At 50.3% G+C, this 14,149-nt stretch overlaps 5 protein-coding genes across 5 annotated transcripts; 4 read left to right on the forward strand and 1 right to left on the reverse strand.

Annotated features, from left to right (window-relative positions):
* On the forward strand, positions 1–1,786 carry TRIREDRAFT_70998 (amino acid transporter; the record flags this gene model as incomplete). The annotated part of the gene is made up of 4 exons (XM_006969860.1): positions 1–135; positions 196–266; positions 337–450; positions 538–1,786. The coding sequence occupies 4 exons, from the start codon at positions 1–3 to the stop codon at positions 1,784–1,786; spliced, it is 1,569 nt and encodes a 522-aa protein (XP_006969922.1).
* A 498-nt stretch (positions 1,787–2,284) lies between these two features.
* TRIREDRAFT_70967 (uncharacterized protein) lies at positions 2,285–3,223 on the reverse strand (the record flags this gene model as incomplete). The annotated part of the gene is made up of 2 exons (XM_006969868.1): positions 2,285–3,004; positions 3,056–3,223. Coding segments are annotated over 2 exons (888 nt in total), but the record flags the coding sequence as incomplete, so codon positions are not given.
* A 1,686-nt stretch (positions 3,224–4,909) lies between these two features.
* TRIREDRAFT_70984 (uncharacterized protein) lies at positions 4,910–6,735 on the forward strand (the record flags this gene model as incomplete). Its single annotated transcript, XM_006969861.1, has 4 exons — positions 4,910–5,090; positions 5,155–5,327; positions 5,419–5,671; positions 5,720–6,735. 4 exons carry the CDS (start codon positions 4,910–4,912, stop codon positions 6,733–6,735), a joined length of 1,623 nt encoding a protein of 540 aa, XP_006969923.1.
* Positions 6,736–10,918: 4,183 nt separating this feature from the next.
* On the forward strand, positions 10,919–11,629 carry TRIREDRAFT_70991 (uncharacterized protein; the record flags this gene model as incomplete). Its single annotated transcript, XM_006969862.1, has 1 exon — positions 10,919–11,629. The coding sequence occupies one exon, from the start codon at positions 10,919–10,921 to the stop codon at positions 11,627–11,629; it is 711 nt and encodes a 236-aa protein (XP_006969924.1).
* A 521-nt stretch (positions 11,630–12,150) lies between these two features.
* On the forward strand, positions 12,151–14,004 carry TRIREDRAFT_70972 (uncharacterized protein; the record flags this gene model as incomplete). Its single annotated transcript, XM_006969863.1, has 2 exons — positions 12,151–12,459; positions 12,514–14,004. The coding sequence occupies 2 exons, from the start codon at positions 12,151–12,153 to the stop codon at positions 14,002–14,004; spliced, it is 1,800 nt and encodes a 599-aa protein (XP_006969925.1).
* Between the last annotated feature and the right edge of the window lie 145 nt (positions 14,005–14,149).

Here is a 14,149-nt window from a genome sequence, read left to right on the forward strand (position 1 = left end):
ATGTCGTCCGATGGCAAGGAGGCTCAGAATGACGACGTCGTCGCCGTTGACCTAAACGGTGATGGAGACAACAAGGGCGGGAACGCAGCTGATCGCGCGGATATGTACCGTATGGGGAAGATACAGGAATTGAGAGTTCGTGCTGGCGAGTACCGACTTTCTGTTTTGGAGGGTTACTGAGCAAATTTGCTGCAGAGAAACTTTCGATTCCTGTCTATATTTGGCTTTTCCATGATACTCATGGCGTCGTGGGAATTTTCCTTGAGGTACGTTATACAGACAGAAGCGCTCGAGGATTACAGACATGAGGCGACTAATCGGAACTGTCATCCAAAGCGTTGCTACCATTGGCCTTGTAAACGGCGGCACCGCCGGCTTCATCTGGATGTTCTTCGTTTGTTGGATGGGATTTCTCTTGGTGAACACGACAATGGCCGAGATGGCTTCGATGTAAGCAGGCACCACCCCAATATCGAAGCTCCCTGTCATACCCTTCTACAGTCACTGGTGATGATTACTGACACTAAATCTTTATAGGGCACCTACTTCTGGAGGGCAATATCACTGGGTATCGGAATTCGCGCCGCCGCAGCATCAGAAATTTATCAGCTACCTGATGGGGTGGATGTGTGTTCTTGGCTGGCAGACGTCGTGTGCATCTTCTTCATTCATTGCCGGCACTCAGATCCAAGGTCTCGCCATTCTCAACTACCCCGACTATGTCCCAAAACCATGGCACGGTACGCTACTCACCGTGGCTGTTGCCTCCTTCTCGGTCTTCTTCAACACTGTCCTTGCAAGAAAGCTGCCATTGATCGATGCCCTGATTCTCGTCATTCACATCTTTGCCTTCTTTGGCATCTTGGTCACGCTCTGGGTTCTTTCGCCCACGGCAAACGCCAGGGCTGTCTTCACCAACTTCAGCGATGGCGGAGGTTGGGGCAGCTTGGGAGGGTCAACCCTTGTGGGAGTTCTTGCAGGCATCCTGCCACTGCTGGGAGCGGACGCTGCTGTGCACATGTCCGAGGAGCTGCGCGATGCTAGTCGTACACTACCTCGCGCCATGATCTCGACCACTATCTTCAACGGCGCATTCGGATGGATCATGGTCATCACCTTTGCTTTCTGCATAGGTGACCTGGAAGAGGTCATTTCGTCTCCGACCGGCTATCCCTTCATGCAAGTATTCTACAACACAACCAAGTCAGCGAGCAGTGCTACCGCTATGTCGGTCTTCATCGTGGCGATGTCGGTCTTTTCCAATCTGACCATGGTAGCCACGGCGTCGCGCCAGCTTTTCGCATTCGCTCGAGATCATGCGCTTCCATTCAGTCCCTGGTTCTCAAACATAAGAGCAGGGTGGGACGTCCCCTTCAACGCAATCCTGACAACCTTTCTGTTTTCAGCCCTGCTCTCACTTATCAACATCGGCTCAGCTGTTGCCTTGAACTCCATTACTTCGTTGGCAACAACATCGCTTCTCTCCAGCTACATTGTGTCGACAGGCTGCATGATATGGCGACGTTGGACAGAGCGTTCACTTCTGCCGTCCAGATTTAGCCTTGGTCGATGGGGCCTTGTTGTTAACATTGCCTCTGAGGCCTTCCTCGTCGTCATCTTCGTCCTGGCATTCATGCCAGGTAATCCCAACCCAACGCCGGCCGAAATGAATTGGAACATTGTAATTTATGGCGGCGTCACCTTGTTCTCTTTGGCATACTACTATCTTCGAGGAAGTCAACGATATAAAGGCCCAGTGGCCTATGTGAGAAATCTTTCATGTTGATGTTAATGAGCTGAAGAAGGGAATACCCAGCGAGAAACGGCGCTATGGCACATAGAAGTTCAGTTGCTAGAAATTGTAAACGGTGGGTGTGCATTGTTGCGGATTGAAGCAGATAGATGGTCACTGTATATTCTTTCATTCAAATGCAGCCAGCGTCCAGGTATACCGCTATGCTTCTACTTAAAATTCAGCATATTGTATGTTGAACTCGGTCTTCACCTTGATTCCTGAACCCCTGCGATAAGCTTCCTCTTGCTCTCTAACCTCTGCTCGAAGGATCGACTCTTCGCTGGTGTTGTCTGTGTCCATCCGCGCCCCAGCAGCTACAAACGATGTGGTAGATGTTATGACGTTGTGCGTAGGGTTAATATTGCCCAGCGCCATGCCCTGGTGTTGGGGCGTGTCCCCGGGGCTGTTATCAGACTGAGCTCTCGCAATGTTATGCATGGGGAAAATATTGTCACTGAATGACTGATCCTTGTTCCTCATCCATCCGCTGCCACTTCCGGTGGTTTTGCTTCCTCTTGATGCCTCCCAAGTGTTCAGCCAGTCTCGGCAAAGGGGCCGGCAGACCGGAATGCCGATGCACACCATGGTCGAGCAGAATTCTGCAGCATGCCAGATGATAATGCCGACAACGTCTTTGGTATAATTCGGACTCCCAAGATACTTCAACTGCACCGCTCTCTCAATGCCACAAGCTCCAGCGATGATACCAAGGCTCAAAGACGACGCGATGACTCGCTTCTCACGTTTAGGCATCTGGATGTTCCACAGTAGATACCAGGGAAAAGCGGCGTACCAAAGGTACACCGTCACGGACCAGGCACCTGCATACATTGAGATGGGCCCAGGATCGATTGTGCACTTCCCACCTGGTATTCGACGGTCCCACAGGTAGTTGGTGGGTTGACATGAAAACCAAAAGACAAAGAGTGATGCCACAATACCAGTGGCGAGAAAGCCATTTGGAACCCATATAATGATGTGGTTTCGCCTGTCTGGAACGATTCGAACAAGGAACAGAGCCAGAGAAGTCTTGCAGAGAATTGTTCCAAATACTAGGATGGTCTGTCCGATAGCTGAGTATAGAATAGCTCTAGTTACGGATTCCATCCCGACGACTGGGCCCTTTATCGCAAGGACATCGTCAATATCTCGACCGAACCCGTACATCGATGCAACTGTCATCATGATGTCGTAGATGAGGAGAGTCATCTATCTGACGTGTTATTCCGAGCACAACACAACAGCCATCGGGCGACTCACAAAGGCGGCGTTGTAGAAGTAATCATCTAGTCCGTAAGCGCGGAGAACCCTCAACCGGGTATAGAGACGAAGAAGAACGAAGACCAATGCCAACGCGGTAAGTGACCAGAGCACAGCCAGCATCTTGGGCGCGTCTCCGCCGAGTCCAAGAGCATATTGGTCTGCCATCGTTGCAGTTGATGCTGTGCAGACGACTCAGGCTGAGCTTGGAGACGAAGAGCGGTTTGCGTGACATGGAACATTTTATTTTGTAATAAGGAGGTGCTCTCTGAGTTCTCAATGTAACGGCGATATACAATCTCGTTGTCAGTTGTTGGTCCTGCTCTTACTCTTTCTGTTTGATGTCGGGGTATAGAGAGAATCTCAGCTGAGCAGCATGGGCAGGCGTGAGAAACAAGAATCTTGCCTAGTTCCCCATTTGCACGCTTGCCTACAACAGGGATAAGAGCACAATGACAGGCTGGCGACCAACCCGGTCCAGTGAGGCAGTACGGTTGCTCATGATTATTAGTCGATGTATCACGCCGACAGAGCTGCGGCCGTCGCGTTTTAACCGGCATTGGAACCAACCGGTGGCGGTCAGAGCCGACATGAATTCATCCCTTCCCGGGGAATATGATGCAAGTTCCGCCACCCGTCCCTACCCCCTTTTTTTTTTCTGTAACTGTTACGTGATGAATGCATACGACAAGACTAGGGTATATACCACGCTTCTGGCCTTCCAACAACTGTAGACGATTTGACGGCTGCATTGTTAGCCAAGAGTCCGCTTGTAGGTAGGTAGCACAGTAATACCGAAGATACAGATTATAGGGTATTCTCCGGATGAAGTTCAGGTTAGGCTTCATCGTAGTGAAGAGCTGCAATGCCGCCGTTCGAATTCGGGTCAGAGAACATCAGTTGGAACCGCTTGCAACAGTAGATCCGCGCTCCGTTCCTGAACAGTGACCGTTGGTTGTGTTGTCTCTCATTTTCTGGTATGCTGAAGGCGGAGCATATTCATTGAGTATTTCAGTTTAAACTGTAGCGCTTGAACATGCGATTGTCGTGGGGTGGGCAGTGCTACCTGTGTCTTAAACCTGAATTCTCGAGGCTTACAGTACACTCCCAGACGCAGAGAAGGCCTACATGTATTTTGTCAAACAAGGCTTTTGCAGTCTGTGCCATTCTTTCGTTTGTAAAGGCCAGGATACAAACTTGCGGACAAGGACCCTTTGCTTGAATGCAACACTTACCCCGTGGGAAATTCTACTTCTTCACCCTTTAGTATGAAGATCGACATTGAAAGGCAGGCCAGTGGTAGTTGTACATACTTAGCAAATAATATAACATGGTATGTCCTATCGTTCTTTAACGGTGAAACGATCAAACATGGGACCAGCTTGTGGAGGCGACTCAGATACTAACTGGATTATGGTTGCATTTGTTGTGGGGGCGAGTTTGAGCTGTTGGTCAACGTTGGCTCTCCTCTGATGAGAAAATTCTTTTCCTTGATTGGTGGTTTTTCTTCTCTGATCGGATGTGGCATAGGGGCAAGGGATTTAATTTCTGAAGAATGATTTGATAGCACCCAAGAACCTGGCGCTGCTACCTCGTTGCGGTCGACTGACGTCCACCCATACTCATTCTTAACTAGAGTGATAAGTCATGCTGGACATGGAAGTCCGCCCTACAGACAGGACGATTCGCATGCGTGGGTGGCCCCCCACCTCTTTAGGCGAGCTTGGAGTAGGTTGTTTCTCAACTGAGAGTATAAGACAACCCTCCCTCTCCTCTTCTTGGAACCTGCTTTCAGAGTTGTTCACTTGTTTGGTGATTCGGAACTGCCCCAAGTTCTCATGTGAACCTAGCGGCATGGATAACAGCTCGATTCCATATTCCCAGTGGGCGGCAGACCTCTTACACAATGACCAAAGCACGGTTCTACGCCCAGTCGTGCTCTTTCTACTTGTCCCGACGGCGACATTTCTTTTGTGGCATCTCGTCGCGTATTTGAATTCACCGTTGAGAAAGTATCCGGGACCAGTTCTTGCATGTAAGTAAGCAACACAACCTTCATGCCGTAAGGGAGCCCTTAGTAACATGTTATGCAAACGAAGCATTTACCAATTTCTACCGGATGTATTTTGCCTATCGAGGAGATATGCATTTGCTCAGCAAGAAGCTCCACGACAAGTATGGACCCGTCGTTCGAATGGGCCCAAACTATCTCGATCTCGACTTCTCCTCATTAATCAAGACGTGTTTTGACACTCAAGGGGTTTGGAGAAAGGTGAGCCATTTAAGGGCGAAGATGAGCAGAAACGCAGGCGATGTGAATGGTGAAAGGAATATGGCTAACACATTTACGTGAGATCACGTAGACTGAATGGCATGGGGTTTCTGGAGCAATGGTCGAAGGCAAGCTCTACTTCAACATTTTTTCAGAAGTGCGTCCGGAAGAGCATGCGCGCATAAAGAAGCCAATTGCAAAGTACTTTTCCGCTGCTGGTGTGGCGCCTCTTGAGCCCCATGTCGACGCTGTGCTCGCTACTCTGTGTGAGGTAGTAGACCAGCGGCTCGCCGGTGACGAGGCATTCGGACCGTCTTTTGACTTTTCAGAGTGGATGTTATTCTGTAGGGCCATCAATCGATTAGTTTATGGGATTAAGCTTACTTTCTTAGATGCGATGGACGTAGTGGCCAAGACTACGTGGAGTCAAGCTGTCGGATATCTCGAGAAGGGCCATGACTTTGACGGCACTTTAAGTGTGTCAGACAAAGCCTACGACTATCTCGTCACCATTGGCATGTATCCGGTGCTCGACAAACTCCTAGACAAGAACCCGATCATGCGAGTTGGTCCGCCCTCATTTGGAACTGTCACCGGCATCTGTCTGGGACATCTGGTGGCGCGCATGAAGGGCGAAGACGGCCACGACCAATCCAAGCCCGACTTTTTAGATCGCTATCTGGAAGCCCAGCAGCAGAACCCCGAAGTCGTCGACATTTATCGCATTCTATCCTACATGCTCGTCAATGTCGCCGCGGGGGCTGACACTACGGCGGCGAGCTTGCGCTCCATTTTTTATCTGTCTCTCAAGCATCCTGCCGTCTACGATCGTCTGAAGAACGAGATTCTTGCGGCCAAGTTTTCGCAGCTGCCAGTGCCATATGCCGAATCCAGGCAGCTTCCCTACCTGGAGGCTGTCTCTCGAGAGTGTTTTCGATACTTGCCCGGCAACTGTTTCGCACAGGAGCGGTACGTTCCTGATGGAGGCTTGTCGCTTCCTGACGGGTCATTTGTACCCGCAGGGACAGCGATAGGATTCAATGCGTATGTGCTGCATCGAAACAAAGAGGTATGGGGGCCCGACGCTGAAGAGTTCCGCCCTGAGCGCTGGTTGCAAGCCGATGGCGAGACTGCAGAGGAGTACAAGAGTCGCTTGCAGCACTTGAACAACGTCGACCTATCATTCTCGGCTGGCTCAAGAAAGTGCATCGGAATGAACCTTGGCAGGATGGAGGTGAGCAAGACGGTGGCAACGCTCATTACTCTCTTCGATTTCGAGTTGGAAGACCCCAAGAAGGAGTGGAAAATCCACAACAGCTTGATCCCCAGGGCCTCTAATATCATCATGAAGGTTAAAAAGAGATCGGACGCAAGCGAGCGAATTAGCCAAATGAGTAGCCACTATTAAGGTCAGCAATTTAAGAAGATACCTGTTAAGGTTATGTGGACATACGTTTGACACTTATCACTCAAGTTTATCATGACTTTCTATCTCTAGTAGAGCTTTACTTTATCTGAAATACCATGGCTTGTAAACGAGTAGAGCATCCCCTTCATAGAGGTTCTGCTTCCACAATGTCAACCAGCAGGTGCCCTTAAGACAGGTACGCAACTTTAGGACAACATCTTCAAGGAGATGTTACCTCAGGTGCCTGAAATGGTATATATTGTATACCGCCAGGCAATGAAGTCGTCTTGATCCGGGAGGGAGTGGCTGCTTTACTGCAATTTAGATAACTATGTAGAAAATATACCTAGCAGTTCACAGGGTTTACATCTAGCTGAACTGTTCACCAGTAGCCTGGATAGAATAGAGCGCATGTTTGACGTCAGAGACAAGAGAATTGTCTCAAATTTAGTCAAAGCATACAATTATCGCATGAACTTATTTACACTAGAGACAGTTCTCCCTGAGTCTTGATGCAATCCCACTGTAATCTTACATGTCAGTAGAGGAAGGACAAGCATTGACCAGAAAGCGTAAGAAAATGGTTGAGATCGCTCTTTGCTATGTATGCCGAAGCCAAGAGTTAGATCCCGAATGCGGCAAGTCTGGGCCTGAATGCACTGTGCCGGGAAAAGAAATGAAATGAAAAACAGCATGCGTGATGATGACAAGAAGGCAGCCAATTAGACAGAGTAAAGCGGAATACGTATCCGTGAATACCTAGGCCTGGTAGCCTGAAACCCCACATGCAATCGCCAGCCTTTGAGGACACTGACAAGATACCTCAACATTTTACGCGTCATCCCAGAGTTTATCGCTCTTCACACCAGTCGGCGCTTTAACCCTCCGCATGCTGTTGAGTCGTTCCATCGATTGAACAGCTAAGCTTGTGCGCCCAAATGGCTGATGCCGCGCGACAAGCCAGCGGGGACAACCTGCCTAGGAAGAGGGTTCTGGCGGCATGCGAGGCATGCCGTGACAACAAGATTCGGTGTCGGCCAAGTGACAAGCCCGGTGTCTGCCGCAAGTAAGATACATGTCCTTCGTGCGCTGCCATCCTCTGATATATCTCACACGTTCAAGGAGACACTGACCCGCCACGGTTTAGATGCCTTGCTTCGAAGCGAGAGTGCATTGTGAGGCCGAAGCCTCGAGTTCGGCGCCTGGTGTGAGTGAGGTCGAGCCATGTCTCAGGCCCGATGCGTGGATTACTTCTGCAACCATCAAGATGCACACATTGACTGGTTCCTAGCTTTGAAGAAAGCTCGGCCTTTGAGGCAAACCCTCAGCCTTCTGCCGGGCCGTCCAAGAGTTTCACCATTGATTTCAACATACCCCTCAAGGTGGACGTGGACGACCAATTCGAGACTCTTTGTGACGCTCACGCCAACTTCTTTGATGATCTCGTCTCTTCTGAGGACGGCTGTGGCTCATTTCAGCCCGAGAAAACTCGCCAAAGCTCGGACTCTTCTCCCGCATTAACAACGGCTACTGACCACAGCCCGGATTCCCGGACCCAGCCCTCTTTCAACCTTGCCTCTGCTGAAAGTCTTCTAGTCGCGTTCCGCTCAATGTTGTGCCACTTTCCTTGTATAGGACTGGATCCAGATGCATCCGTCCCCGATATTGCGGCATCGAGACCTTTTGTCCTGCTGGCTATTCTCGCTGCAGCGTCCGGGTCACGGAGTATCCAAGGCAATAGTCTATATGATGAAGAGTTCAGGAGAATTCTTGGACTGAAGTTTGTTGCCTGTGGAGAAAGAACGCTGGAAATCCTCCAGGGAATCCTCATCTACTGTGCCTGGTAAGCATACCTACTACGACTCCGGTTCGGCATGGGCATTGCTGGCATCTAGACACTAACAAGATGTTGATACCAGGTATCCGTTCCATCTCCGACCAAGGAACAAGCAGCCGTTCCGCTATCTTTGCATGGCGACGGAAGTTGTTCATGACTTAGGACTAGATCGGGAGACACACTCCGGGATGTATCATTCTGGCGCTCCAGTGACAATGCAACAGCTCGATAGAATGCGTTCATATCTCGGTTGTTTCTACCTAGCCTCTGCGTTAGTCACCCGCCCTCCCTTTTGCTTTCCTCTCTCCCCTCTAGAGATACCAATCCTTTCTTTGACGTGACCTAGCATCCCGCGAGAATGGCAAAGTCGCGACCAGGCTCCTCAAGTGTTCTCCGCGTGGATTGAATACTGCTGCAAAATGCTTGAATGCAGCGGCGATGAAAACGACGCTGTGCTGGCAGCCCTCGTGCGACTGTCCAGTACGGTCACTGAAGCGCTTCGCACCATCAACCACGGCAGCGACCAGACACATCAGCAAAGTCGGCTCATTTTGCTGGGCCTCAAAGCACAGTTACAGAATACGGAGGCATCCATACCTCCACATATTGCCTCCACTCGTGAGTTTGGCGTTTCCATTGCTGATGAAAGCTCCATAGTCTGCCCTGGTAACTGGCGACATTTTGTCGAGGCTGACAATGTTGAAGCCGTCGTTCATATGCAAAGACTGTTTGCCCATTTGTGCCTCCAAGACGGCGCTCTCCTCAGGTTGCCTCGTCTGCCTCTACATTTGACCAAAGGGCGGCCGCCACTGCTCCCCGAAATCTCCGATCTGTATGCGAGCGTAGCCACCATACATCAGCTGCTTACCTATATCCTTGGTCTTGGTGACACAATCATGGCGAATTTTTCCATTGCCGATTGGTGCAGATTCATTACGACTACAATCCTCGCCATCCGGCTCACGCTCGCAACACCCGAATGCCCCGAGTTTGATACTTGCTGGGCCCGATCCCGGCTGCAGCTTGGCGACATTTTGGAGAGATTATGCAAGGAGAAAGTCCCAACGGTTGCAAACCGTACAGTCGATGTTCTGTCCGCAATGCGCGCTATTCTGGGGGTCGTGAGGGACAAGTATAATCGGCGTCTTGATCTCATACATCGTAGACAAGAAACGGCCACTCAAAAACTGAGCCTGGGATGCCCGATGCTAGATGGGAGCATGAATGCACAGATGGAGCTATGGCAGTCTACAATGGCATTCGGTAGCGACTCGTCTACGGTGGACTTGCTAACAGACATGGCGGGCGTTTTGGGCGATGGCGGTGACACGATGCTCCAAGGTCTTTGGGGAACGACGGCGGGATGGACAAATGGCACGCTACCTCAATTACCGCCATGAGCGGAGATTTCTATTGAGTCACTTTTTGCACCTCCATGCTGAGGCGTCCCCTTGTCGCTTGTTGGAATGCACAAGGGCAAAGCCGAGGAAGTCAACACCTTCGATTCTCCGTCAATGCAAGGTGATTTTCAGCAAGATTTTGTCGAAGCTCTGTTGGCACAACAGCAATGTACCTACTTACCTAGGTAATGTATCAGTTTCGGAATTGGTGCCTACCTGGCTGATCCAACTGGCGCTCACTCGCTCTTCTTTCTGCATTTGGTCAACATGGCATCTTTGCAAGGGAGCACGAGAATTTCACTCGCAATTCTTCAGCCCTGAAATCGGAAGCTGTTGCCGGCCGTCTGCTTGTTGTTCTGGCTACCTAGTATTAAGACTTCAATACAGCCGCTTGCCCTTCATGATGCTATCGTGTATCTGGAACAGCAGCTCAATAACTCTAGAGAGCCAAGCCACCTCGGGTTGGGGCGCAACGGAGCGGCACAACCCCGCCCGATGTAACTGAAGGAGCCGATGGCTGTCGGATAAACGTGACAGACATGATGCCGTCCGTGTCTATTACCTGCTACCCTACCTAGTTCGTGTGGGCGATGTCTTGGTGAATTTCCATTCATAAACGACCTCAATTTACCTCTGGGCTATGGGTAAGGCAGTTGAAGTGGACGTATGAGAGAGTACCCTGATTGGTTTGATGTCGCCCTGCTGGATAAGTTGGCAAGTACCTACAAGTAGACAGAGCTGCAAGGGATCTGAACAAAGCCGAGACGTCTCGGATTCAATCCAAGCGGATGAACAGGACAGCGAGGAAGGGAATGCTACCAGGCCTTGCACATAGGAAAGAGCCCAGCTATATATATCGGGCTAAGTATCAGCGATAATGGTTTCTGGAGACATCCCAATCTAACAACAGCTTATTTTACAACCAACATTTTACACTTTTCTCACAATGTCCCGCATTCAATTCGGCGTCCTGGCTTACGACTACCAAGTGCTCGATGTGGCTGGTCCAAGTGATCTCCTTACATGCGCCTCCAAAGAGCTTATGGAAGGGCTGCGCTACCTTGGCCCTATCGATCAAGCCACCATTGATCGTGCGCCGCAATTCGACTTTCACCACATCGGCGTCACTCGGGATCCGGTGCAGCTAACTAGCTCAATGAGCATTGTACCCACGACTACCGTTGACGAATGTCCTGAGCTGGATATTCTGCTGCTTGGTGGGCCGAACCCTATTGGCTTCGAACTGCACCCAAAGTTTGCCGACTTGATCCGCCGTCACGTCGCTGCTGGGAAGCTGCTATTCACAAACTGCACCGGGGCCTCCGTCGCTGCTGTGGCCGGTGTCCTTGATGGGAAAAATGCCACAGTCAACAACATCGAGTTCGAATATGCCAAGAAGCATTACCCAAACGTCAAGTGGACTATGGATAAGAAATGGGTTATTGACGGGAATATATGGACGGGATCTGGTGCTGTTGCCGGTATGGACATGTTTTCCTACTGGCTGAAGGAGAACTATGGGATGGACGTTCTTATCCAGGCCGCTCTCGCTCTCGATTACGAGCCTCGGGATATCAACGGTTTGCTGAATGTCATCCCGAAGCGATACGACGCCAATGGACAACAGATCTCAACGCATGTCTTCTCTTATTATTAAGCGGCCTCTTACAGAGCATCGGACCTAGAAGGTACTGGACGATGAGCGACAGTTGATGTACCAACGCTTACCGCAATCATATAAACATCAGATAGACTTACCTGGCTAGTCGCAGCATCCGCATTGGATCTCAAATTCATCTCATATAAACCGGTCATCCCTTGCGTTGCCTTGAACTTGATACAGTCTCTTGCTTTCTAATAGCCAGGGCTAGCTTCAGCCACGATGCCCGTGGGCTGACAGACTCCAAAGCCGTGATTCGTCTGAAAGAAATTGCCATGCGGAGCTAGACAATATGGGAGGCATATGACGCCCGAGCTGAGAGAGAGATTGCAGAATAGACTTTGGACTACGTATAGCTTATTCTTTATAATCACGTCGTTTCTATCAACACATCATGGCGGCATACATATCTATCTGCTGGCCTCATTCCGTCACTACAGACAACATCAATTACTCTATCTTTAATGATACAGCGACTTGGAAAGCCACAAAAGTCTACAGCACTTGGACTATGCAACATGTCTGAGCTACTTCGTGATACCACGTTCGGGGCGATAATCAGATGGATTACGAAACGAAGGTGTCTACAGTATCGCGAAGAGCAACCGTCTTTCGAGTATCTGGACCTATTCATCAATGATTATTCTGCGGGAACATCAACCCCTCCTGACGTGGTTACTGGCACCTTAAGCGACGACCGCAGTGACGAAAGGCACCGTCAAGCCATTGAGCAGCCTTCTACAGATTCCTTCTCACACCTGTCAGAAGGTAACAATCTAGATGATGAAGCACTTTCGAAGATTACCTCGCGATCGCAAATGTCCCGGGTTGGGTCGTTAGCCGCCCTTCAACAGGAGTATACCGCGGCGACCCTCCAGGAGAACGTGCGGTCACAGCATTCCACCATCCACCCAAGGAAGTTGGAGACCGGCATCATCTTGGTTGACTGGTACTCGACCGACGACGCAGATAATCCACAGAACTGGTCATCGAAGAAGAAAGTCTTTGTTGTTCTTCAGATATACCTCTATACCCTCGCCGTCTATATCGGATCTGCCATTATAACCCCTTCTCAGCCATTCATTGAGGCCAAATTCGGCGTTGAGCCAGAAGTTGCATCACTTGGGCTATCTCTTTATGTGCTTGGATACGGCATCGGACCTTTGGTGTTCTCGCCCCTTTCCGAGATCCCCTTGATTGGCCGCAATCCGCCCTACATCGTCACCTTTGGCATTTTTGTTGCCATCTCAGCCGGAACCGCCACCGTCAACAATTTTCCCGCATTGATCGTCTTGCGTTTTCTGCAGGGCTTTTTCGGTTCCCCTTGTTTGGCCACTGGAGGCGCGTCCCTTGGCGATATCTACAACCTCGTGAAGCTGCCTTATGCGCTTACAGGCTGGGCTGCATTCGCCACTGCCGGTCCAGCCATTGGGCCCATTCTCTCTGGCTTCTCAGTTCCAGCTACGAACTGGCACTGGTCACTATGGGAGATACTCTGGCTCGCAAGCCCTGTGTTTATTTTCATGTTCTTCTTCCTTCCCGAGACGTCTACGCCTAATATCCTGCTGCGGCGCGCTCGGCGTCTCCGCAGGGTGACCAGGAACAGCCACCTGCAGTCTCAATCGGAGATAGAACAAGCTAAACTCACCGTTAACGAGGTTGTGGTGCAGAACCTCTGGCGGCCCTTTCAAATCAATCTGTTCGACCCGTCAGTTCTCTTTACTAGCCTGTACATCGGCCTCATGTACGGCATATTTTATTCTTTCTTCGAAGTCTTTCCCTTTGTGTATTCTACAGGGCTCCCTGGCCGAGCCTCTCCAACCGATGGCTATGGTATGAATGCAGGCGAAGTCGGCCTGATATTTCTTTCAATCAGCGTTGGCGTCTCCATCGCCATCGTCTTCTACGTGGCATATCTCAGATTCGTCTTCGAGCGAGAGATCAAGACGCAGGGTCTAGGTGAGCCTGAGCGCCGTCTTGTTTGCGGCCTCCCTGCCAGTTTCCTTGTCCCCATCGGGCTTTTCGTCTTCGGCTGGACAGGTAACTCGAGCCCGAAGATTCCTTGGATCGTCCCCACGATCGGCATCACAATCTTTGTGGTGGGGATTTTCACCGTCTTCCAGGTCATCTTCATCTACATAGCCATCAGCTATCCCGTGTATAGCGCTAGCTTGTTCGCTGCAAACGATTTCGTTCGGAGTAGTATAGGATGTGGCGCGATTCACTTTTCCCGGCCGTTGTTTATAAATCTAGGTGTTGGTAAAGGGGTAAGCTTGTTAGCTGGGTTAAGTTGTGGTGGTGTGATTGGGATATTCGTTTTGTACTTCTATGGCGCCACGTTGAGGAGGAAGAGCAGATTTGCTGCAACATGAGATAGCAACGCTTACCTGGGCTATCAGGTGTTCTAGAGAGTTGCTGATGGAGATATCAAGCACGTGGCACATCACGGGAAAACATATCACGATAACTCACGCCTCAAATAACTGTATCAATCGCGTTCTAGACCGCTGAGCAGAT

Source organism: Trichoderma reesei, assembly GCF_000167675.1.
Source record: "Trichoderma reesei QM6a unplaced genomic scaffold TRIREscaffold_46, whole genome shotgun sequence".
NCBI lineage: Eukaryota > Fungi > Ascomycota > Sordariomycetes > Hypocreales > Hypocreaceae > Trichoderma > Trichoderma reesei.